At 37.7% G+C, this 27,189-nt stretch overlaps 1 protein-coding gene across 2 annotated transcripts in view; it reads right to left on the reverse strand.

Moving 5' to 3' along the window:
• Positions 1-6,154: 6,154 nt before the first annotated feature.
• The window catches only part of LOC139117204 (atrial natriuretic peptide receptor 1-like), a 110,854-nt gene continuing 89,819 nt past the window's right edge, over positions 6,155-27,189 (reverse strand). For both annotated transcript variants that reach the window (XM_070680105.1, XM_070680104.1), the window contains exons 7-21: positions 22,106-22,208; positions 18,359-18,427; positions 16,412-16,492; positions 15,967-16,074; positions 15,269-15,340; positions 13,591-13,792; positions 12,633-12,785; positions 11,867-12,041; positions 11,365-11,511; positions 10,750-10,873; positions 10,139-10,207; positions 9,643-9,817; positions 9,074-9,172; positions 8,158-8,249; positions 6,155-7,533 (exon numbers count right to left, since the gene is read on the reverse strand). In XM_070680105.1, the coding sequence (XP_070536206.1) occupies positions 7,438-7,533; positions 8,158-8,249; positions 9,074-9,172; positions 9,643-9,817; positions 10,139-10,207; positions 10,750-10,873; positions 11,365-11,511; positions 11,867-12,041; positions 12,633-12,785; positions 13,591-13,792; positions 15,269-15,340; positions 15,967-16,074; positions 16,412-16,492; positions 18,359-18,427; positions 22,106-22,208 (1,765 nt within the window). In that variant the 3' untranslated portion in view covers positions 6,155-7,437. The remainder of the gene's footprint in view (positions 7,534-8,157; positions 8,250-9,073; positions 9,173-9,642; positions 9,818-10,138; positions 10,208-10,749; positions 10,874-11,364; positions 11,512-11,866; positions 12,042-12,632; positions 12,786-13,590; positions 13,793-15,268; positions 15,341-15,966; positions 16,075-16,411; positions 16,493-18,358; positions 18,428-22,105; positions 22,209-27,189) is intronic.

The following is a 27,189-nucleotide window of genomic DNA, read 5'->3' on the forward strand; positions in this document are numbered from 1 at the left end:
TCTATAGGTACATGTCTATATCTAGAGAAAATACTTTAAGTTTTCTGCTTTATGGTTTCACGATATGCAGCTATATTTTGTCTCTTAATGACAAGAACTAAGTGCTTAAATTTCTTTTCTGTCGCAATTCTCTGTTCACGGTTAAGGCTTTGTCCCTATCTTCCGCATCTAATGCACCCTCATGTACTTTTCGAAATCCTTGTGACAATCCACAAGCACTGTTGCTACAATTCGTGGCATTTAGGCACCAATTTATTTTACGTGTTGGCTTTTGTCCCTTAGTTCGTGTAGAAATACTCTAATTTCCCTTGAACTTTCTGCCGTCGCGGAAAAAAAATTAAGTTTTACAGTGTAAAACTGCATCAGCAGAACATTTCTCGTTTGAAAGTTACAATTAACAGGTAAGTTGCCATTTCTATTGCATTTTAATCCTTTGTATGCCTTTCCATTATTCAACCTTTATTTCAGGTGAACCTTGCTTCTATTCTACATTTTAAAGTTGTTTTAAAGGTATACAGTCACCTGTAATTATGCCATATATGGTCAAAGGGGCGTTCCAAAATGCCCATGTCATGCCATGTGAGGGTGCCGTCTTTAAAAAGCGGCCACCCGCTTAAAATCTGTGATTGGTTAGATTTTCTCTTTCCATGGTAAATGTGGCAAAATTAGAACAGGTTACAGTATACCTTTAAGTGTTCTATTTAACAACAAAATAGAAATGAATAAAGGTATATCAGTACTGGTTTCAGCATTGATATTCTTTTTCGAAGTAAACTGTGACGTCCACTTAGAATTCCATTGCGCTAAAGTGTCACTTAGTCACTTGGTGTCAGATTTGAAAGGGGTCTGTGGTTGATCTTAGATTTCACACATATAATTTATGAGTGTTGTTGGTAGTAACAGTAATTATTGTTTCTTGAGAGTTGTTCAGAATGGAGAAAAGGGGTATTTTGTACTCTCCTCCAATATTAGAAAGAGCATTAGTATGCTTGTGCTACGCAAACTCTTCAAGTGTTTTGCTAATGTTGCCTAGTTGAGATCAAAGCCATAGAGAATACACATTTTGCGGAACAAAAACAGCTTACTTAACACAAAACACTAAAATGTTCTTTCTTAAAGTAAAAATCACAATTTAACTGTCTCAATATCTGACAAAGGCGGAGTAAAAGGCCTGCTTATAATTACCCATCCTTGTAGTACAACTGTAGCCATATGCCAAGTGTTTATTAGAGTCTGTAGATATATGATATCATCACATCAACAAAGAACACTCGCTAATTTATATTTGATTTCACTCATCTAGTTTTTGCTCACTCGCTTAACGTTCAAAGCTTGATTAAAAAGAGTATATTTGCTGACTTCTTGCTGGTTATACTCATGCTGCAATATAGTTTATTCTTTTTCTCTAATGATAAAAATTTAACTGTGGTGACTCAATGGGTGTTTTGAGAGAGAGAGAGAGAGAGAGAGAGAGAGAGAGAGAGAGAGAGAGAGAGAGAGAGAGAGAGAGAGAGAGAGAGAGACAACGAGGTTGCATTTAGGGTCACAGGCTTGATGATGAAACGGCAGGTCACAAACAACGAAATGGATAAAGCGTACACTTGCTTTTATACTGTTGTTAGTGACAAGGAGAGGCAGGACTCTGAGGCGTGTCTCTAAATAATGCATAGTCAACCTTTGCCTTGAGATTTTGTTATGGTCAATCAGAGATCGAGTGGTCTACTGTGCTCGGACATACAGAATGCCGTTTGTCACCGGGTTAAAACAACTGACGACGAGTTGAGTTAGTTATATTGTCTCGTAATGTATTTGCAGGGATGGCTTCTTGAATCAAGAATGCATTGCAAAGGTTTAATTACGATAATTTCCATACATTCCTGAGTAACAACGTTGTTTTACAGTGCAAAATAGAAACAGGTTTGGCTGTTTGATACTTAGTTTCTGTCCAACTCTGTCATACTTTTTAAATCAATGACGTTATTGCTGAATCGTCTGAGTAAATTGTCAGCTGAGTATAAATTCATAGTTTAGCCTTGAAGGGACGGATCAAACTTGTGAAATGCATACGAGCGAAGTAAAAATTGCCTATTCTGTTCACATGACACTGGACAAGAATGTTTTAAAACATTAATTCTTCGAATTCTTTAAAAATTGGAAGGAATCAAAACTTTCAAGTTGATAACCATAAGGTATAGACTTCTGAATTGTTGCTTATTCGTATATCGCCGACAATGTGTCGTCAAACTCATGAAAAACGATAATAACGACAGCTCTTGATGCTACTAATATAAGGTTATTCACAAAATACCGGGATTTATGTCCGAGTACATCGTGCAGCGGACGTATTGTCCTCGACCCTCCGCGTCTCGGACAATACCGTAGCGTACGATGCACTAGGACATAAATCCCGGTATTTTGTGAATAACCTTATTATAATACACCTTAAAATAGTTCAACTTTACCTGAAAAAGTCGAAATTTAGGCATGTTTTGGATGCTTCGCGCGCACTGTACTGAGCGATCGCGAGCAGACTGGGAACACGTTAAGCGCGTCCGCTAAGCGCACAGAACGAAATTTCAACCCGCGCTGCGCAGTGCACATGGTAGAAATTTTACGTCAGCCGCATAATTTCACTCAAATTCACCGGTTTTGGACTGACCATGATTTATTTTGTGAAGCATTGAATGTTAAGAAGTATATAATTTTGTAAAAAATGTAAAATATTATCTTCTTTTTCCTCGTGTTGACGTAAAGGTGTTTTGAGAACAAAGGTCAAATAGTGTCCAATAACACCTAAAATTATTAAAGTTATTGTACTCCGCGTCAAAGTTATTGGACTCCGACTCCTCTGATACCGAAACTTACTGTACAACGAAACTCCATAGGTTACAGACGTAGGTGTATAATAACCGCAAGTTACTGATCCGAACAATGCAAATGAAAAAGTAAATCATTCTTACCAGAGATAAGGAACCTATCCACATTTCTTCGGATGGCACGGTCCCTTGTTGAGAAGCGTCATTTAAAAATAGATGACGACGTGCACATTTCAGAAATATCGAATATGTCCGAGAATTAGACTTAATGATTAATCATATCCTTTGACTCAACCCTTGTGCAAACAATGCTTTAAGCAACGTTGGAAACCTTTGTTAAACATGCATATTTTATTGTAGTGTTGGCTATTGGCGTGAAAGGAAGCGTTAAATGTTTATGTTTTATCTGATTAAAGCTCAAATATCTCTTTATGTAATGATTTTATAAGATATTCAATTTTACACTCACTGGCTCTAAATTACATTTATATAATGCAGCGTATGTCAGTGTTGACATGCCACTATTTGCTGACCAAGGAATTACATTGGACAAGTTCAGATGCCAACTATGATTGAAACAGTGGTCCAGTGTTTTCTTAGGTAATGGATACCTGAAATAATCATCTTTCATTCAATCGTTGTTCAGTGAATAACGCTGAGCATATTCAACTCACTGCTTCTTTGTTGGTACACCAGTAAAATGTCCAGATTTATTTACAAGAAGCCTTACATTGCTAGATTCACCAAAACGTGCTCTTTGTAAGTTGAACTGTAACCATAGATCGTTTTTGTATGTAGAATACAATTCAGACGCAAATCTATCGGTAAGTACAACAAGAAAACACAGCTACATGTATTGCTTCGAAATAAAATTCTAAAAGGAAAATTTTGAAAAATCAAACAATACAGTCTTCAATGTGACCGCAACCTAGCACAGTATAAGGTATTTCAAATTTTTATCTATTTTTGTGAGGTCATTTTGACATATTGATGTACCAAACAGGAACATTTCTGTAGCGAATAAATCTAGCTAAAAGATGCCCGTGTCCTTGCCTAGTTATCGGCCTTGTGCGTGTGAAGTTTTCGTTAACAGTTTGTGAATCTTCCACCGTCCATTAAATTTGTATCAACTAAATTGATACCCTCTCAGAAAAGTCTTACGATGGTGAGGCCTTTGACCAATAAGTATCAATACGCCACTTGTTAATGGAAGACGTAAGATGGGTTTTTCTTGCCGTAAAGAAGAAATTAATTTATACTTCGTTCTAATTAACGAAATCGCCTTTATTTTATTGGCAAGGGCATTTTAAATAAAGCGCCCCGACTCGTGATAATTTGCATAACCTTTGACCCATGCGAATCTCAAGCAGACATATCCGTCCTTGGTAAAATCTTCAATAGTCTTGCTTCGTTATTGAAGCAATCCCGACATGATTCTATCGTTCGCGGACTAGAAAACCTAACAAGAAACTGTCAGGATTATTACAAATTATTTATATGTTTAGACCTGTAGCACTGAAACGTTGACCATTTTCGAATTTTATTAACAAAATAATACATCGAAAAAAAAAACTGCTGCAATAATTATAGCTTTACTTCATGTACGTTATTTTCATGTAGAAATATACTAACTTTTGTTTTAAGTAATTTATTACCGATCCCTACCCCAATCTTTCAGCGAATGTTGCTATCCCTCTATCATTTGTCATTTTTTCAACAACAAAAGAAAGTTCAAAGTATTTACATGAGTCGAATGCTGTGGACAGACGACTTTGATTTCAGAACTGAAAAGTATATACACGATTTTTATATCGTTATCTGTTAGCCTAAATATCAATGAGAAGAAATTATATACATACGAAGCGTTCGATCAGAAACAGCCTATGAATGTGTCTTAGTATTGTAAATATAATATAGGCTTCAGTTAATGTTACACAAAGCCTTAAATTTAATCTGTGATTACCAAAGGGTGTGATTTCATATTTACACAACAGCGATCAAACATAAATTTTGCTTTTGAATGCATGTCTCCGATCTCTCTATTTTTTCATTTTTTCATCTCACAGAATCGCAAGTACAAAAAGTATCTACAAAATCATTCTTCTGTTAGTTGTTTTTGTTGATTACAGGGAAAAGTGGATAAAGGCACAACACATTAGAATCTGTTTTCTTTGTTATGCTGACCGGAACCGTTCATTACGTAATTTTGTAATTTTGTGTCATTCATGTATACTGTTATCAGTATTAACTTTATCCTAGGTTTACCAAACCTGAAACCGCGAACTGAAATCGGTTAGCCAAACTTCTTCTTGTGTCCCAAAATTGTCGGGCTTGAGTAGAAGCGACATCTCAGTAGGGGAATCTCATCACAGCTTGTGCGTACCAAGCTTGCCAGCTTTCATCAACATCCCTTCATGTACTTCATTGACAGCCTGTTATTTTGTGGGTAACGTACCCTTTTCCTTGGCCTTCGACTGTTTTCTTTCAGCAGCCGATGCTTCACGATTTTTGGAATAGTTCAAACCCAATTATTTTCACGCGGTCCATGGTATCGCACACTGGCAAATGCCGATGTGTTGATTTCTTGTAACTTTATCCTGAATTATAGTTCATATTCGTTGCCGCTTTGTTTTTTTACACTGACATATACGCGGTACGAAGAAGGTTTAATATTAGTGGCTGAATATACTACAAGTTGTGATTTATGCAGTCATTGTCTGACGCCAGTCTTCAAAAATAGCAACTTCTCAACACGTTTTCATAACGATGCCGTCTCCTTTTTTGCACTACAGCGACAGCGCAAACATCTTCGGTGGAATGAGTAGCAAATCTTGCGGATGAAGACGGCTGCACGTTCAACTGTAACGCAGATGTTCTCCCTGTGATAGCCAGTACTGCTTCCATCGTGAGCACTATTTGATTATCAGCGCCTTGTCCTGAAATCACTTTCACAAGCATAATAAAATTCTGAGTCCAACCTCTAAAAATCAATGCACTGTCTCAAATCGTAAGGCGTATCTCCCCATAGATATTCTGCTTAAAGTTGCTCTGACTCAGGAACATATCACTACATTCACAAACAGAGAGAGGTGCCACATGTTTACTATTTTGCATAATGTTCCGTATATTATGAGAAGTTTCTTAATAATGATTTCTTTTTGTATGTAAAATAATTTAGCAGAAGATGACCTGATTTGAAATTTTGACGATCCCTTGAGATCTTAAGTTACTGACATATTTGACGTACAGTGATAACCAGCAGTTCAAAGTCTAGTCATGATTACTTTATTTACATTTTGATGAAAATATGAAGAATGAATAGGTAACCGTATATATTTAAGTATCGGTAAATGGTACTCATGAGAATACCATCTTTATTTTGCTGCCAAAATAATCAGTGGTACATATGTAAAACGCCATCAACTATAAAAAGAAGAGCATCAAGTCGGATTCCTTTTCTTATAAGGTGAAAGCGCACTTATTCTACATCTCTAGTGGCTATGTAGCACAGTTTGAAATGCTTCAGCTTGATGCATCTTTTGGAGTAAGCCAGTCGATGAAGAAATAACTCCAAAATGGACAAGTTCAACGTCGTATGGTAGGTGGAATTAAATGTAAAAGCACAGCTGAATCGTAGAGAACAGTTCTCCGAGGCGATGCTAACAGTCTCGAAATTCATGGAATTGAGAGGGTATAGTTGGTTTGTGGCTGGGTCGTCGAAGGGGTCAGGCATTGAGCCCTCAGCATGGAAGGAATACATCTAGGTCCCATTGCATGATCCACAGGTTTAACATAGTGATCGCGTCTGCAGGGGTGCTTTACTGTGTGATATTGTCGGTCACCATGGCCCTAAGTGGCACTGAAGAGCTTTGGAGGCGAGAGCCACAGAGTCACCAGGGTGGTAGCTTGCAGATACAGTATTCTTAGTACTCTGTGCGCCTCGGTGACCGGGTCATCACCGAGGATACTCTGGCGTTCTTGATACACCTTATCTTGCACGTGACTGCAATTCAGGAGGTACAAGAGCAATCGTTTGGTGATGGGGGCAATTTTAAGACAAACTGAAAGAAACAGAAAATTGTGTCAATGTTACGTCCATCACCTAACCATTTAACAATAGGTTGCCGCAGGGGAATCAAAACCTTCCATTTTAAGGCAAATCGGTTGAAAACTATATTTATCTGTCCCGTCGATTTTGTCACTTTGATGATGCCTACCTCGGAACCAACGGCTGTTGTCAGTGTCTTTCTTTTTCTCACTTCCATCCAAAAGGTCCCAGAAAATGTCTATGAGGACTTCAAGATATTCGATTTCTGGTTGCATGTTACTCGGCTTGTTGTGGTATACCATATATGAAAAGATGTATTTCACCTTTATCGCGCTATCACAAGACAAGTTTGAAAAGATATATGGACGGATTAATTGCGTATCCTTGAGTAAGCTAATGCCTGTTTTGGCTCGTCCATCTGATTAGAAAGGCAGCTAATAATTCCCTAGGTCCAATAACGAAAGCCATCCAGTAAATTGAGGAGAGTTGCAGTATTGAATTCTTTGAATTTGACAAGGGTCCATCCAATGATTGCCTTGATGTCATCGTTATAGCAGGCCAAATAAACGTCACTTATCCCTTCAGGTTATTGATAAGCGCATTGTTCTTCACATTATGATCATGTCCATAATAAGTGTTCAGCCAATACGTCGTAACACTTCCCTTCCCCTAAAACAAAATAGAGAAATAATTCATTCGTGAACATACAGCGTAGAGCTGCTAATTGTCGGCTTTTGTCATGTGCGATTTTACTATAAAACCTAAATGAAAAATTTGCGCTGTCAACGGTAACAACCTAAAGAGAGTATTGATTGGAAACGACTTCAATGGCAGTCAATCTCCTAGGTTTTGAGTACAAAAGAAATTCTCCCTTGAGAATGGACATCAAAGTAGAGCCTGCACCGTATATATTCGATGTAAATTTTGAGGTGGGAAATTGAAATAAAATGTCATCTTATTGTGGGTTTCTTTTCCAATAATGGTTCAAATCCGCATGTCGTGACCCTCTATCGGTTCGTTATTACCAACAAAATTCCACATATTTCTCTACTTAATACAGTACCTTTCTGTACTTAACATCCATGCCATTTCCAATTTTAAATTACTGATGACAGCAGTCGCTTTGATGAAAATATTCGCAAATCTCATTTTCTTATGCTTTCGAAATCTTCTGGGCCCTGTCTGTACTAAGTAGGTCAGCGAAGTTAGATCAGCGAAGTGCAAATTTGAAAAAGGGAAATACAATTTTGGGCTATTCGGGTTCTACATCACGAGACAATTATTCATAAATACCTTCATCTCAACCTGTCCACGTAATTCGACTTCGAATCCATTAAAGGCATTCAATAGATTGACTGTAGGAACACTGACATGTATCTTCAATGCTGCAATGAAAAGAGCAGACCTGTCGTTACATCATGTACAGTAATCTGGCTTTACACGTATCACCAAAAGCTGTTTTACACGATGGTTAAATGCAGCAGAAATTTAGCGGGTAGGGGGGGGGGGATTCGCGAATTTCACTATGACATAAAACGATTGTTTACAATGACTTTAAACTCTTTACGAGGTGAGAATGGAGTGTAATGTTTGTCATAGAGGATGCATCGCTTACTACGTCATTTATAAGTAGCATCAACTGTGATCAATGTTGAGCAGCTAAAAGGGTCACAAAACCAGATTCAACAGATAGCGGTGCTCTAAAAGCCATCCCTATATCCTGTCATTTATCTATTTGGCATTAATGCTACTTTTAACAACCGCTTAATATTTTCAACGTGACAGTGATATCATCATATTATAAGCATCCGTTTCATTACGTGCCACGTTTCCGCCTGTGTGATGACTACAAGATACCAACAATAAGGGATTTCATGCGTCAATATAATTACAGAAGAGATACATTAATATATAGGGTCCGTCTAAGTTGAGACAAATCGTTAAGCCACAATTTCTTTTCTGTGCAATCCATGGTTTTATCGATCCGTGGCTTTCTGCAATACCAATTTTAACAATATTAACTTCTTTGTCATTGACAAAAATGTAGGTTTGCATGGTTTGAAAACAGAAATCCGCAAGGTCACTGAGGGTTATTTGTACGTTCGTGTCGCACTTAACTCAACTCCAAGACTCATCCATATCCTTTATTACTCTTCAGGCATTGTCAACCTTGGAAGGATTTAAATAAATGCTGAAATGTGTTGCTTACGCAGTCCGTTTGACTCCATTCTCGACGCGGTGTTCACAGTATCGCCAAAGAGACAGTACCGGGGCATCTTCAAACCAACAACGCCCGCACACACAGAGCCTGAAAACATAACGACGGTGATACGTCAAGATTTAGGCTGATTGAAAAATATATGAGAGTTGTGCAACATGAGACATCAGAGTAGATGTTTTCAAGATTAAAAGTTGTTTCATCATGGGAATTATTTTTAACAGCCACCTGGTATTATCATCTCCTAAGGGCAATTAAAATTGATGGACTCGGTAGTTCAGGAAATTGTTCCAAGAGTTACATTCTTTGAAGGTCACTTTACAAATCTCAGTATCGATTGATTGCATTCTTACTACTGAATCTGATGTTTAGAAGTTACGGTTTTGCAGATCGTCTTAACTTCCGTAACCTTGCACTGAAACATGACCTTTTCATATGTACAAACCATAAGAAATCAAAGAGTGTGGCTTCCATTTATGAGAGCTAATGCGATTGGCACAATAGCCAGCTGCAATGTAGTCATAGACACCCACACATATCTCCTCATTTGCCAATACTACCTGTGTGTATGCCGATGCGCAATTTCATGTGCTCGCCCGGTCGATGCCTGATCTTGAAAGTCTTTACAGCGTCCAGTAAGGCTAGCGACATCCGGGCTATTTCGAAGGCATGCATGTTCCCATTGCGCACGGGCAATCCAGATACAACCATGTAAGCATCGCCGATGGTTTCCACCTAATGATTAAACATTGAAGACAAAACCCTTTAAATTTTATCGCAAATGTAAGGTTTTTTCCGAACATTGTCAATGGGTTAACTTATTCTCTGCGTTCGATAGTAAGATTTCAAAGTCACTAGAATCATCGACTGATTAGTTACTTTGATGACGGATAATAAGAATCATTAGTAGGACGATTAATTACTCTGATGGTTGTCGTTTTGACGACGAACTTTTCCCATTTATTCGTTCTATTCGAATCGATGGGCCGATGCTTGTTTTGCCCATGGGGCTTCCCTTATTAATTGCGTTAATCGGATTGTGGATTGACTTCTAACCTTGTAGACATCGAAGTGATCGATGATTGCATCAAAGCACGTGTACAGGTCATTCAAAAGGTCAACAACCTACACAGATAGAAAGGAAAAAAGGAAAAAAAGTAAGCTTTAAATGAAAATCATATTGAAGACCATATTGAAATCATGAATTGTCTTGCTCAGGCACATACATCACAATGTTTATACGGAATGAATCAGTTACAAGCTTTTGTGTTTTTTGGAAGCTACTTTTAGTAATTGAAAAGGTTAATTAAAAAATAAGGGGAGACAGTTTGTTGAAAAAATATCAGACACTGTTTTCAGTCATCTATTATTGCATACACATCAAAGATAGCATTGACATGGTACTATACTCCGTACTGTATAACCAGAGGGTAAAGCATTGGTTTGCTTGTCACAAGGGACACTGCGAAATGTTCATGGGCGTAGGTAATTGCATAGATGAGTCTGTGCATTTCGCTGAACTAATCTAACTTTATTCAAACTACAACAAGGTTAAAAAGGTGCGCTTTTACTCGGAAAGTGACCTATATCTACCATACAAATGCTTGACTTACAAGTGTACACTTTTATATATCAACTCAGCGGACATGATTTTTAAGCGAACAAACCTGATAAGGCGTGCTATTTGCTGAAAGGGCAGTAAAACCAACGATATCACTAAAGTAGATAGTGACTGCATCAAAATTTTCGGCCTCCACCACTTTGCCTTGTTTTAACTTTTCAGAAACCGACCTAGATCGGATGTAGAAACAGTTTTGGTAATACAGACAGACAAACATATTACATGTATGCATCTTTGCTGCTCTCAACTTTCGAATCAAAACTTCACTCTATGGCTCAGAAAACATGCTTTACTTCTCCTTATGCTTGAAGCATTCCGGTTATAGATTACAGAATGATTTACATACAGTGTAATATTCATATCTATAGAATAGTTTACATTATGTGCAATATTGCTGTAATGCTTCATCTCGCAAAAAGCTATGAAGCTAGATAACCCGTGGCAAAGTTATTGAATTTTCCGTCGGGATGAAAACGTCTGGTCTAACTGAAAACCATTACTGTGCCACCATGGTAAACCCAACATACCATTGCTTTCTTCACTTTGTCATGATATTTGCATTTCTACTGCCAAAGATAATAAAACAGCCGAATATTAGCAGATTCTAAATTATAAAAGAAATCTCTTCGATGAACAAAATTTGGATCAATGTAATAATTACCTTGGAAGAAGGCGATCGAGTAAATCTTCGGCCCTCTTCTTTTCTTCTAAATATTGTGAAGTCCTTTCTTCAACCAATCCTTCTAAATTGTTGGCATACTGTTCCATACGGGCAAGTAGGTTATCAAGTATGTTGTCACCTTTCTTTCTTCAAGAGAACAACAACATTAACACATAAGTACATTAAGGAAGAGAAAATTGCAAGGGTGTATGAGGATAAGTTGTAGTAGTAGTAGTGATAAATATTTCGGTTTAAGTTCATTTATCTTGTTATGAAAGACAGTAAAATACGCGAAAATAACTGACGCAATAGGTTTAGTGTTTTTTCACAGAATTTTCGATTTGCACAAAGACACCAAATCAAAGAATGTGCGGAACCTGTCAGAAATCGACCATTTCCATCATTATACGACACCTCCCCGTATCTTTTACAGTGTGTATTCTGAGACATGGTAGTACAGTCGCATGTTTTAATTCAAGTAAATTCGGAATATTTAACTTACGTTGCGGGATTTAATTTGCGTACTATGGACTTGATATTGGATATATCTGGACGGTCGGCTGGATCTTCAGCCCAGCATCGCGTCATAAGGACGTCAGCCTCACGGGGACACTCCCCGTCACCGACAACTGGCCTGAAGGGCGGGTCTTCACCTTTCTTGACCTTCTCGACGATGTCTGGGAGAATATATGCATGTGTAGATTTGTAAAAAGGACAAAATTGTGAAGCATACAGTTCCTGCGTCAAAAGTGTGGGCGCCATTGAGCGCAGGAGTTTTTCGAAAGCTTTGTATAGAATACATAATTATGATTTATCACATCAGTGTTATTAGAAAGTGTGAGCAGTTGATATGTAAACAAAACTGAGAAATGTATCAATACCAAGATGTGTCACGTATATGTGACGTAAGAAATGACCAAAGCATGAAAACAAAGTTTGTTTTGCAGGCAATGTAACAATACACAGTTCACTTCTCAGGGCGCTAGCCAGTGTATCCTTCAAATTATCTTGAACCAGCAGCTCATGGATAAATGCAGATATTGTACTTTTGTGATGTCTGAATTATGAAAATTAATCTGCTTTAACGAAAGGGAGAGTTATCATGCTCGTTTACATTCCCAGTATATAATTAATACATCGACAAAAAAATATAATGTCTTCAAAGATCTGTTACATTGAAATGGATACGAGACCTTACATATGCATTCATCGAGACAGTCAAAATGTCGATCGTATACTGATTGACCTGCATGACATTTAACTCATACCTCTTGGAGAAAGAGTCATATCGTTCTGATGAAAAGTTCCGCATCGAAGGGCGATCTCCTGCATAACAATACCGAAAGCATAGATATCTGACTTTGGAGTCCCGCTTGGGGGTATCTCATCGCGCAGTAGCTCTGGAGAGCTCCAAAGGGCTCCTGTCAAAGTGAAATAATCAGATGTGCATATGTAGGCATTGAGTCAATGCAGAATCGGTTAAACAAGATTGAATAATACTGTCTGACTGTCTCTCTCTTTCAAGCAAATGTCAATTTTTCCTGATAGCTTGTCTTTCTATATTGTTTAGAACGGCCGTCGCCCTGATCCTACTCCGTCTATCTTTATTTGTTGAACATGCTTAAAGTTATGATAACGTGTCACCTTTTGTACAACTGGTGTCTTTTAACATCAGTCGATGGCTCTCTCTGTGAGAAAGCGCATTGCCCAATTTGTTCAAAAAGACAAAAAGATGCGTGGATACGATAAAATATTGAATCAGATGTAAATTTTCGACTTACTCAGTTCAAAATAACAAGGATTTTCAGGCTATTTATCTCTCGCTCTCAAAATGTGACAAGACCGAACTACGAACCTCGCGCTCTAATATAGGTGTAGCTAATTGTACGTGTACCTATATGTGTGACTGACATTATAAGGTACCGAACATTGACATTCATGTTGCAAATGTATTTATCTCTGTATTTAGAATCAAATGCTATACTTAAACAATTGCGCATAATAATGCATTCAACCACAACAATGATTCAGCAACAACTGCCACACACAATGGTCAGTAAATGTACTTTATACCTGGTATAATTGATTCATTTTCTCTTAGGTAAAAGCGTATTCATATGCATGCATGTAGCAATGATCATGAACGATATTAGACCTGTGTACAAAGGTCTGATATTATCATATTATGATATACAGCTTTTGTGTTACGACATTATATATCCATACTCATGTACACAGCATATTCATCCTCCTCGAAGTCACTGTACACGCCGGGTTCGCCATTTTCAACCATGGAGGGAGCCTTACTCCTGATGTCATACAATCCGAAGTCCGTCAACTTTAGCACAAACCGACTGTCAACCACACAGTTCGACGATTTCAGGTTACCATGGCACTTCAAAAAGCTGTTTTGAAGATACTCTAGACCCTGTGGTAAAACATCACAGTTTATTGAGACTCGCCTACAAATAGCTGACAGATAATAAGGAATTCCTATTGTCTAATATGATCAGAGTCTCCTCCTGCATTATAAGTAAAAGATAAGAGTTTCTCCCTAATTAAAAGTTTCATTTTAATAGTTAATTGCAAAGACTCTCTTAGCCTACACGGCTCAGATTAGACTTCATCACTTTAACGCAAACAACTAATACCGTTACGGTGTGTGTGATTACGAGTATAACTAACATTTTAAGCGATAATCTGACCAAGTTATTTAAACTTTTTTCATGATATCAGTCTTGTTGCGCCAGATGTTCAGCAGTTGTTGATTTCAGAATGATAATGCTGGTTAAAATAGTCTATGCTTTGGTATGAAAGAGTAAAATCAGATTGATAATCAGCGATAAGCCTAGAGCGCATATATGTTTAAAAAGCCATGGGAACTCAGTTCACTAGACCTTCCAGTCAGTTTGGCCAAAAAGAAACCTTATCAGTCACAATGCTTCATGTTTCTTTTCCGACAATTTTGTTTGATTTTTGTAACATTATCTTTGTAAACACGCGATTCCCTATTGGGATGAGTGCACGACTTCTCTACAGAATGTCGTGTAAATTGATTAACCCCGAGTTCAGAACAACGAAAGATTGCAATCATACTAACCATGTTGTTACAGGACTAAGACTCTGATTTCGATTTATCACCCGTGACAACACCGTATCCAAATGGTCAATTTTCTAAACAATTTTATCTATCTACGCAATCCATATTAAAGACATTGTTTGAGTAAATCAATAGATAGGATAGCATTTATTGACCTAGAATGATTCATTATGTATTCGAAATACGAAAAGATCTTGTTCGATTTTGAGACTTTTTGTGACGAAGTCTTATATAAAGAAAAAGAAAGAAAGCGGCATAAGCGCCTCTCTATATTTTGTGAAAACATATGTAGTTTCAGCTTTAATATCAAAGCTGCTAAAGTGAATGTCATTGCTTTTATTTTTAAGCCAAGTAAACATTCCAGCTTGACCAAACATCGCAACATCTCAGACGATTAGTTTTAGGCAATGCGTTAAAAAGTTGCAAATTTAAATTATATGATTATATATTAACAAATAGCGTTTTCCAGGAACAGCCCATTAGTCAAACATTTATTTACCTAGGAGTGACTTTGAATAGATAACGTCTTCTAAGGGATTTAACATTTTGAAGGTATTTAATTACGACATTACAACTCTGATTTTAGCGGGCTTCTGAGCTTTTTGTCAGATTGAAAGGTAGACAAAAATGTGTTTCCAATTTTTAAATATCTTAACATATACACAGTGCTTTGTTGCTGCTCTATGCCGATGAAGTGAAGGCAAAGTTGAGCTTTAGTACCCATAGCACATTCACCAAATGTTACTACGGAGGCACAGCAGCTTGCATTTTGCAAAGTGGTGAGATTTACGGACATATACCTACCTTGCAAACATCCAACATTAATGAATATCGGAACATCCAATCGAGTTTAATGGCGTCATTTTCGAGAATGTCCTGCAAAAAGTCAGATTAATTGGCTGAGGGAAGCAGTTTAATCCGATTAGGTCTCCGCAGAATTTACCAAAACACGTTGAGTTTGCATTTGACAATTACTTGTGAGGAAAATTAGAACAACTCGGATTAGTTCATCAATTGGTTACGCCGTTGTAGTTTGCGGTGGAAACTCTCACAACGATATCAAGTGTATATCTGTCACGTGGTACACCCGTACATTTGTATGATCTTGCAAGTCAGTCTATTCGTCGTCTGTGAACTTACTGTACGTTGTTGGATAAATTATGAGGGCTATCTCTGTACGTTCTATCCCATCTTGCCTTTTCACCCCTTTTTTGTTGAAAACTATATTCCCATCTTTACCGCATTGTCAAAGGTCGCGCCTATTTATCAATGACAAGGGCTTACAACAGTGACCTTCGACCTAAAACAGCAAGCTAATCAGCGATAACTTCTTTTAATCATCTCAACTTCTCCCACGTGCATCATCACTGAATGAAGCACAACGCGAACACCTCCCTGTTTAATTTTTCCATGTACACGGATCAACTTGAACCCGGAATCAATATTACTATAAACATAGTAAAATATAAATGTGGCACAACGTTTATTAAATGGTAACATACCTGCAAGCTGCCCTTTTGGCAGTACTCAGTAATGATACAGCTCCTGTCGGGTTGGTCGAAACAAGCACCAATGAATCTTGTTGCATTGACGTGACTCAAATCACGCATCTGTAGTCCGAAAGAGACTTTCTGTTAGACTGCAACATTCGGGCAATAACATAAGGGCATAATATAAGGGCGAGAGTAAAAGCGACTACGAAATCCTAAACGGTGAATTGTCAGCTCTCTCGTTTATACACGGGAAAATTTTCTAAAAATATTTTTGACTACTCTTAGCCTACCTGGCTAGTCTAAAAGTCTAGTACATCAATGCCTTAGAAAGCAATTGCCATGTCATTCAGAAAGCATAACTTAGGTTGAGACACGAAATTTTTTTCAGTTGCAATGAGTGAAACACTTGAAATGACATCCTCATATTGCCGAAGGTGAGCAAGTTTCATATTACCTGTTTCAATTCCAGCAAAAGTCTAGGAGTCAGTGCGATACGTTTACCAGGCGACAGAAATTTGATTGCGTAAACATTACCCTGAAGAAAGGCAACAATAGAGAGATGGGATTATATGTTGTGATTGCGAAAACTGTTTGCACTAAAAATGTCGCTATCAATGAACTCTTAGCTCAGGTATAATCTGAATAATTGTTATTTGAAAAGGAGATTTTCATGAATGATAAAATACACATATTTTCGTTGATTGTAATTTCACTTTCTATTTCTATTATCAAGTTAGGCCCCGCGCACGAAATATAGCTACAATCGTTTGCATTTGCGATCGTCTGCATTTTGGAACGTATAGAGTGCCAATGTATGTGCGACCTTCACTTTTTGTGAATTCACTTATCCAGTCTTTGCTGATTCAAAGTCCATCTCCTTCAAACGCCAATTTCACGACTGGGCGGCTCGAGTTTATTAGGTCTGAAGTATTTTCAGGCGTTAGCAGATAGGCGCCAAAATGACCCCTTAGCACAAAGCAACGTTCAGAGTTGATAGAGATTCAATTAGTTTACACTGTGCTGACCAAAGTGTTCCTCCGATGAACAGCACTCCGTATAACCAAAATCAATTCGCGATGACGCTTGATCACCGCTCCGGTAACTTTAAGCACCTTAAAGTTGTCTTTTTCTAAGGCTGTTTCCTTCGCAGGAAATATCGGAAGCCAAGACCCTATTAATCAAGAGCAGTATGCTGTGTACTACCACAGAGAAACATAAACAGAGTCGCAACGGGTATTGTTTAAGGCGTGAAGCGGTTACGTAACCCATCCATGTTCGCCTCGCCTCAGGTTGCTCTCGCCATTCTTTTCCGAAGAGTGCCGACCATGCATCCTTCGGTAATTTTCGGATTTTCGCCAATTGTTAAGCGAAAGTATGTTCGGCAAAGTTTGTGTTGTTGTTGTCGTGTGGTGCCGAGCGAAATTGACGTGCTGGCGAAAACGGGAGTGTTTTGAGCTTCAGGAAAGTGAGTTTTACCGTTTTAAAAATTCCTCTCATATTTTTATGAATATGAATATGAATTTGAAAGTCTTTTATCGATACTGTCTGGTTTTACTCAATGGTTTACGGTCAGTCATACCGTCTTTTACACGTGCGTCAAGGAAGGACATGTTTATGAAACTGCTGGCGTGTTATGTTTTGATTGGCGTGAAGCAGTGTGTTCTGGCCTGAGAGCTCACAAAGTAACTATGGTTGCTACGCGACTGGCAGTACGATGCCATCTCGTCGTATTTTTCGCATAATCTAGTGTAATTATCAACCACAAACAAAGGCTCCAAAAACTTTAACACCTTTGAAGCTCATTTTAATATGAAAAGCCAATAGTCTACCTAGACGACCATGGAACAAAAGGCATGCAAGCGTTGCCATTCTGTTTATGTTTCTCAGTGGTACTACTCATAATGTGCTTCAACCAGATATTCCACATTAGAACACGTTCAGCCAAAACACTTTCGACAACATTTTTAATTTCTATAATATTCAGACGATATTCAGACTTTAGTTTCTTCAGCTGATACTTTCAACATTGTTGAATGCTTGGACTCAGCCGAGTGGCACTAATGAAGAAAGGGAGACAAATTTGTTTCAAGGGCTCACATATTGATGCAAGTGGCAAAAGTGATATTTCGAACATTCCGAGAATTTTACAATCCCCTTCCTGGAATAAGCAAACGTAGAAAGGTAACGAAAGAGAAGAATAAGTATGAAGTATCGATTGATAACCGTTGCTCAAATAATGTATTCTTCGGAGACTGGATGACTTCATAACCTTGCATACGTGAGGACATACAATTGGTGGATTCTTGGCAGTGTCAAATCAGGGAAGTCATTTTCAGTTTCGATATACTACGACCTACGCGCTTTTAATGAATTGAATAATAGCCAGATCTATCGCTCTTACCTTGTAAATGCAGGTCTTGGTGAAAACTTGCTCCGTGTCGACATTTGATTTGAGTGACACCGTGGAGTTCTATGACAGCACAAGAAAAAATACCACACATGGATTAAGCTAGTTACTAGCATATATTTTGCGATAGCCGAAAACGTTTGTCAGGATTCCTCTTTCTGTTGACGTTAATCCATCACTGAAAGCAAAGTTGTGAATGCAGTTGAAGAATTCTTCCATTCCGTGCAATAGTTCAGAAAAGACTTATTTTCTCAGTTGGATATTTTGGTGAATAGCTTGACCATAAGGTTTTGATGTTAGCGTATAATGACAGAAAGGGATTATTAAGTCGAATGAAAGATGGGCACGTACTTTGTAAAAGCCCAAAACTAAATGACGGCATTCATTGAAAAATGCTATCATGTGTTTATGAAGGGAAGGTAAAATATAATAGGATAGTCTTATTATAGACACACAGCCTGCTGTACGCGCCATCATTAATAAATGCAACTAGGGGGCTTATTAGCTGTGTTATATGAAAGTCATGTAGTTTTTTCAAGATTCATATACAATTTTGCGTTTCATGTGCAGATGCAGTTGTTTTCAAAGTTTATCCCATACCGGTTTTAAGGACTAGCATGTTTAATTTAGACATTCTCAAACCGACAACAATTTGCGCGTGAAGTACTCCGTGTAATATTAAAACTAGTACACACAATACTTGGAACTACTGATTATGTCCGTGGTGCAGATACAAGTGCATGCATTACAAAATCTTGCTTTCACACCTATGACTCGTCAATTACCGTAGCGTGTGTGACATTCAGTATTATTCTCATCTCACTTTCCTAACCATGGGAATATAGAAGCGAGAATATATGAATCAAGTCTTTTTGTATTCCATGGGGTGACATTATACAATTCTTTGAGACGACTGTCTTAGATTACAAAATGACCTCGGTATACTTATTGGCTCACGGTCGTGCAGCGATAAATGTTATAAAGTCACTTAAAATAGGTAACGAACTATTGTATTCATATAACTTAAGTTGTATTGGGCCCTCTGATGCATTTCATGTCATTTTCACCCTTGCGTGTCATAGTTGATTTAAATTTAATTATATTAAGGTAGTCATCGAGAGACCTGCAAGCGTTAATCTTCACAGACAAAGCTAAGATAGTCCGTCAAAATGCAATGTATATTTTTTGCTATTCTGTGACACTAGAGACTGATGTAATAAAACATCGCTAATCCTTCGTCAACTAGTCAAGACCACAGAGTAACATATAGACAGAGTGGCAACACTTGCATGCCTTTTGTTCCATGGTCGTCTCGGTAGACTATTGGCTTTTCATATTAAAATGAGCTTCAAAGGTGTTAAACTTTTGGAGGCTTGGTTTGTGGTTGATAATTACACGAGATTATGCGAAACATACGACGAGATGGCATCGTACTGCCAGTCGCGTAGCAACCATAGTTACTTTGTGAGCTCTCAGGCCAGAAACACTGCCTCACGCCAATCAAAACATAACACGCCAGCAGTTTCATAAACATGTCCTTTCTTGGCGCACGTGTAAAAGACGATATGACTGACCGTAAACCATTGAGTAAAACCAGACAGTATCGATAAAAGACTTTCAAATTTGGTTCAAACACACTCATTATATATTCATAAAAATATGAGAGGAATTTTTAAAACGGTAAAACCCACTTTCCTGAAGCTCAAAACACTCCCGTTTTCGCCAGCACATCAATTCCGATCAGCACCACACGACAACAACAACACAAGCTTTGTCGAACATACTTTCGCTTAACAATTGGTGAAAATCCGAAAATTACCGAAGGATTCATGGTCGGCACTCTTCGGAAAAGAGAGCCAAGAGCTTCGTGAGGCGAGGCAAACATGGATTGCTTACGTAACCGCTTCACGCCTTAAACAATAGCTGTTGCCACTCTGTCTATGATATTACTCTGTGTCAAGACCTGATACAAAACCTGATACAATGTCCACATTCAACTTTCTTCTATGCATCCAAACACTAACAACATTCGCATAGTATGGTTAGCTAGTAAAGATTAGAAGACAGCACTACCTTCTTCATGGTGGAAACGAATAAATCGGTTAAAATATAGGGTGTTCAGGCATAAACTTTGATTTTACTTCGGACTTGAAGATTGTCCGCCGAATACGGTATAAGGATAAAATGGCGTCAAACAATGATGTAATTTAGCCCAGCACACTAACTCTTTGATTCAGTATATAATTAAATGTTTCCATCATTTTAAAACTATTAATTTGATATCAAGTCGACAAAATCGCTGAAGTATCTGTCATTTCTCTCCGATTCTCGAGATACTAAATCATCTCATTTCTCTTAAACTATAATTGTTTAAAATACTATTGGTATGAGCTTGAAAAACATTGCTTCAATGATTATTGTGTAATTTAACAGACGTACGTGGCTGCAGGAGTCAAGGACTATGCTCGGCCTGCTTTTCATATTTTGCGCGTACAGGCGATACGAGGACTGTGCGTAGAACTAGGCACACTTCTTCGCCACTTCGTCGGCGAAGAGACGGGGGAAATATTCGGGACGGATATTTTGACTCTCAGACTGTTACAATTTTTTTGTGGGCTACCACTTGTGGGGGGTTCATTGTAAAACTCTGGTGTGAGAAAACTTTTCACCGTCTCGGTTTTTCGAAAATCGAAAATTTTATTTTCCCCATATAGTTAACACAGGGATGATGACGCTTTGAATTTCGAATCTCGCTAAATCTCGGGTATATTGTTTCTCTAGTAGAAAAAATTGTACGGTGACCCCCGATTTTTATCCTTGATTCTGAAAGAGAATGGTTGAAATATTCCTTGAGGATAGTTTGTGCAAAAGTTTAAGTCTCTCACTTTTGAGGCGCATACAACCTTAAACAAGAATCAAACAAAGTACAATAGGATGGACAAGGAAATAAAAATTATTTACAAGGGTATTGCTCTTACGAAAACCTACTTTTCGGATCAAAAGGGATCTGGGAAACGAGATGACGTTTAAGTGCACATACATTTGGATATTGTCTTCGGTGCCTCAACTAATACAGCAAAATTGGTGGTTGATATTTTTAGATAGGCTTAAGAAAGAAAATGCACGAAAGTATAAGGAAAAAGATGGCGGCGAAAAGCATGATCGCCCTAGATCTAGAGACAACTACAGGGATTGCTATTTTGTCTCCACAACTTTACTAGATTATGAGCGCACATAGAGAATCAATCAGTTAAGGTTCTTAATTAAGGCAAACTCTAGTTCCATTTCGGTTGTAATGCCAAACTTAAAATGTAGAAAAATAAGCCGTATACACGTTGCCCAACCACGCAGACCTTTTAACTGGGTTTTCACCTTCAGTATAAAGTAGAAGGGTACATAAGGTGAAGAAGATGGCACTTTCTCTCAGGTTGAAATTATATTGGGGAAGTACTTTACTCAAGGTATTGCCTATTGTGCTTTTCATGTTCTTTTTGATACAATGGGCCTCTCCCTCAACCTCTCTCGACAATTTGTGTCTTTGCTATCATGTCGACCATGTATTGCTCATAGACCATGTATTGCTAATAGACCCTGTACTGCTCATAGTATCCACCTGAAACTTGAAAAGGGACAGCAAAACTTGATGAAAATGATAAGGAAGACAACTTTCTGTTGTCGGCAAAAATTAACAAATTTGTGGACAAAATGCGTCACAGGCGGACATTTCAAAAAAATAAGTACCTTCATCGTTCCTTGAGTAGTTCCCATTTTCCCATGCAGAATGATGTCATCATAACTAATTCGCCATAGCATATTAGCGACAGCCTGCTGCAGTTTGTATTTTCTGTGAAGAAAAGGAAACTAGTGTCAGAAGGCGATTTCTAAAGGAAAATAGGCGATTAAGAAAGGACAGACTGTACAGTGAAACTGATAGTTACTTAGATTGTTAGTTAGTTAGTTAGTTATTTGGTTAGGTAGTAAGGTAGGTAGGAAGGTAGGTAGGTAGGTAGGTAGGACGGTAGCTGGTAGGTATGTAGGTAGGTGCACGGTCATCTGGTGTGTGAGTACGAGTACGGAGGATAAAAAATTATCAGTAAGAGAAGTGTGTGCGTACGTATGTATTTTCCTGAGCGCATATCTTTTTTGTAGATATTATATGGAAATGGGTGTTATATATAATATATATATATATATATATAATATATATATATATATATATATATATATATATATATATATATATATATATATATATATATATATATGCCGTAAACACCTATTTCTATGTTATTCATCGATAATGATATAGAATGAATGGTGAGTTAGATTTAAACACGCTCAGGGTCAGTTTTGTTTTTTTTTGGTTTTTTTAACGTTTTTATTGGAGTTTTCAAAAATTTTCAAATACATGTCTCATTAAATCTGAGGAAAAAAAAGACATTACAGAAATCAATAAAGTAGTGATCATACATCATTATTGTGTATGTCTGTTGTGCTAGGGTCTTGATGGATATTAGTACTGTGAATTCTCCACTTTTTATTATGGGCAAAAATTTTATCTTTTCTGAAGGCAATTTGATACTCAGTTTTTTGTATAGAGTTTACAAATCTTTTGTATGCTGTAAAGTTAGGCAAGGTCTTTTTACAACGACAAATATAAATGTACCTTTTACCAATAAGCAGTAGGAAATTCACAATACTAGAAAGTTGGGATCACCTAGTATGATCTGCCATATTTTTGGTCTTACTCTCAATTTTAATTTTTGTCCCCATAACATGAGAAATGCTTCCCAAAATAGTTGCACATGTTGACAATCATGTAAAATATGGAGTAAAGTTTCTTCTTTGTTCTTGCAGAAAGAACAAAGAGCATTATCAACTGTGGGTATGTTCATTTTACTCAGTCTAGCATTCGTATACAGGATATTGTGTAAAATTTTAAACTGAAATTCTCTCAACTTACAGTCGATAGTTACCTTAAATGGAAGATGATAAATTTCGTTCCAGTTGGTAACATTGATTTTAAATTCATGTTCAAATACAGTTCTGATTTTGGTGGTATAAAATTAATGTCATTAATCAGCTGTGTGATTACTTTTATATTACACAGTTCCACACTGATTGACCTGTGTTTCGATACAATTTTTACTTCATCTTCATCATCAGCTGTACTTTGCTGATTCACTTGCATGTTGGCTGGGATAACACTTTTTAGTCCAAACCATTTCAAAATGGATGATTGAGGGATACCATTATTGTGTACAGAATCCCAGTCCCGCTTTTGGCCATTTCCGTTGTACAATTGTTCTAAATATAGGATTCCTGCATCTACAAAATCCCGGTTAAAAATAGAACGTTTTCCAATCGCTCAGGGTCAGTTAGCAAGATTAGAAATTTGTAGAAAAATGAAATTCCCTTCGTGTTGAACTGCATCTCTAGTAAACATATTTTCGGAGAAAACGTCTGCCAAATGAATTGTCGCGCCATAATTCGTTAAATCGTATACATAACGCCAACTCAGATCATGCATGACCACTAGACTGTAATGGTTCGTATCTCTATTTTTGGACTGTGTTACTTCTATCAGGTTGTTTGCAAAAGGTGCATTATGTTTATCGGGCGAGATTCAGAAATAGCACGTACTTCACAGCATGTATTTTTCCAAGATAGACATTAATTTATTCGAATTGAATGATCATCATTAAAAGTTGAGGCTTTTGACGATGAAAAGAATCTCGGACTAAGAGGTTTTGTATATTGCCTCCTCTAGATGCCTGTCAGCTGGTTCGACATAAAAATTTCATTAATGCCAATGAATAGTGTATTTTATTAAATATAAGAGGAAAAATTTGGGTCATCGGACTGTCCGACACAAACGTTGAACTTAAAATCATCGCAATGTGTCCTCCGAATTCAACAAATATGTTGACAATGAGGAAATCAAGCATACTGATAATGTCTTTCTCGTATAAAACACTTTAGCATTAGTTGTATTTTTAACAAAATATGTAGAATTATACCCTAATACCACATATTTGTAACGGCGTGAACCGTTTTTGTAGAAAAATGCTTGGTTGATGATGTTTTTCAAGCGTTCTTTCAATTTATCATGTGGTATTGTGGTATACAATGTGGAAAATCGAAAGTTTAATAGATGTTATTTTTGAACCAGATCTTGATTTCAAATTGTCCAAGAGTTCCTTCGAATTTTTTAATATCCACATTTGATTTATACCACTCCGAGAAAAGACAACATCACAGTATGATTGAAGTCCCCGTTTAACAGTACAAAGAACAGAAGTCAGTATCTTCGATAACTCTGTTGTTGAACATTTTGAAGATCCTGCGATAAACCTAGCTTTGTAAGGTGTTTTGTGGAGCTTTGGTATCCAGTATAAGCTAGGCAACTTATTATGGTCATCCTTTGTTGTAATATTAAAATTATCCATGAATGACTTATGGTTTGCCAAAATTTCAGATTTGTTGAACATTGATTGTCTGTAAGTGGAGTTGGTTGAGGTCTTAGTTACACCAAGTTCGTCTATAAGACATTCAAAATAATACTTCTTACAGACAAATACAATGTTATTGGCAGCTTTATCAGCAGGGACGACAACATATTTGTCATGGATATCATTCAAACACTTAACAGCATCAGGATCTTTAAATACAGAATAGGGTCTTCTGCAAACATGTGATCTTAGTCGACCAATACGGCCACGCACTATTTTCCTCACAGATTTGACCCATTCTGACAGTGTGTCCAACTCTACATCCTCCCTTTTAGCCCATTTCCTGGCATAATCTTCAACTGAGTCCATAATGATCTTAAAATTTTGGTTCCAGTTGATCCTGCGAGGTTCTCTGAACTTGGGTCCACAAGATAATATCTTACGAAGGTGGTGATGTTCAACCAAGTTCAGATCACCAGTGATGACATGGCCAACTGGAGTATATTTGAAGGGAGATGTAGAGCAGTCACAGGATGCTGGTGTTTGAAGGAATTCATCAATTTTTAAGTGCCGCAATGCCTTATTGTAATGAATATTTTATTGGAGATTGTCTTGGTGTATTGATATGACAGAATAGGTACAGACTGGTTCTTAAAGTATACAGGTATAGTTGATGTAACCTTTTTGTTGTGTAGTATATTGCTGATATTAATGGCATCAATTCCTTTGTTAGTAAATGGAAGATGTATGAAATGACGATGATCATCAGTCATAGGTTCAGCACGAACAGGCTTGTATAGTCTGTATAGTGCAATGTCAGCAATAATACTAACCAGTCTGTACGGTTGTTTGTTCGGATCTGTCAAAGACAATCCCAATACATAGACATGCAACCTTCTCAAGTCCTTGATGGAAAAAGCAAGTAATGAAGTACGAATGTGATGGCGACCTAAAGGCTTCTGTAATAAAAGAAGCAGTTCATGAAATTTGTCATGGCAATTGGATGTAGCTGATGTATCCAATTTAGGCCGATGGTAACGCCTATGTCCATGACTACGTCTTCTACGGACAGAAGACTCAAATAGGCCCATCACATTCACTTCTGAACAACCAGGACTTGAGAGATTGCCTATATCTTTGATGTTGTCATTACAACCATAAGGCATTGCGGTACCTAACTGTCTAATCCAGTGGTATTCTCTCTGTCTACGGAATGGTGAACTAAGTGTGGGGCTGTTGGTTGGATGGTATATTTTTTCAAGAATACGGACACGCATAGACAAAGTGGAGTGATCGTCCTGGTTAAAATGCTTATAAAGTTGCACATCCAAAGATCGATTCACTCCACTGCGATGTCCGTTCATTCTAGATCGTAAGCTGTTTCCTGTTTCACCAACATAAATGAGCCCGCACAATGAACACTCAATTCCATAGATTACGTTTTTTGTTGTGCAATTCAGAGGTTCCAGACATTTGGTAGAATAGGTCTTACCTGTCAAACTACTACTGAACTGTTCTGTAGTGATGAGCATACTACAGGTTTTGCAGTTTTTAATACCACACTTTGTGATAGAACCTGTATAGTCACAAGCTGGAGATGACTTTAAACAGTCCGTCAGTAGCACTTTGCATGGTTTAATTGTCTGGTAGCTTTCTCCATTTCTGTGATAAAAATTGCCCTCTGATTGCACGTATGATGTCTTAGTAACATCCCGAAGGATAATCCGAGGGACACACGGATTTTGAGCTACTGTGCCCCGTGTAGCTGGTCGGGACCTTGTTAACCCGGGCGACGTCCCAGCCGGTATGAATATATCTCTTATACAGTCCTTCATTATTATGTACAAGTACCAGGTGGATGATGCCCTCGGGGACAATATGTCCACCAGCAGGAGCATCGACCTGGTCGTAGTAAAATAATCGCAATCATACCAATCCATAATCCAATAACACTAGGTCAAATTTGTAAGACAATAGTTGTAAACATAGACACAAAACAGCACAGAACAGACAGTATATAGACGGTACAAACAAAGTCAAATCCATGAAAGAAAGATATATGGACCTCTGGCCAAAATACCTAGAAGTGATGTCAGGTGTTTCGAAAATAGTAAGCGCATCCTGCCCCACATGTGGCACCCGCCATATATCAATCTGTAAGTCAGATAGGTAGTGGTCACTAACTAAGGCCCAATGTCACCGATGCCATCAGTGATCATTTGTCGAAGAGAGATATTGTATTTATCTACCAGCTTGCAATACCTGCCAAAAAGGCGTTTGAATGTAGAGACAAGTCTTGCTCTGGTGTAACCTTGATTTAACAGTTTGAAAGAGAGATGGCCATGTCTCTCTACAAAATCACCATAGAACTGC

This window comes from Ptychodera flava, chromosome 18, assembly GCF_041260155.1.
Source record: "Ptychodera flava strain L36383 chromosome 18, AS_Pfla_20210202, whole genome shotgun sequence".
Classification (NCBI taxonomy): Eukaryota; Metazoa; Hemichordata; class Enteropneusta; family Ptychoderidae; genus Ptychodera; species Ptychodera flava.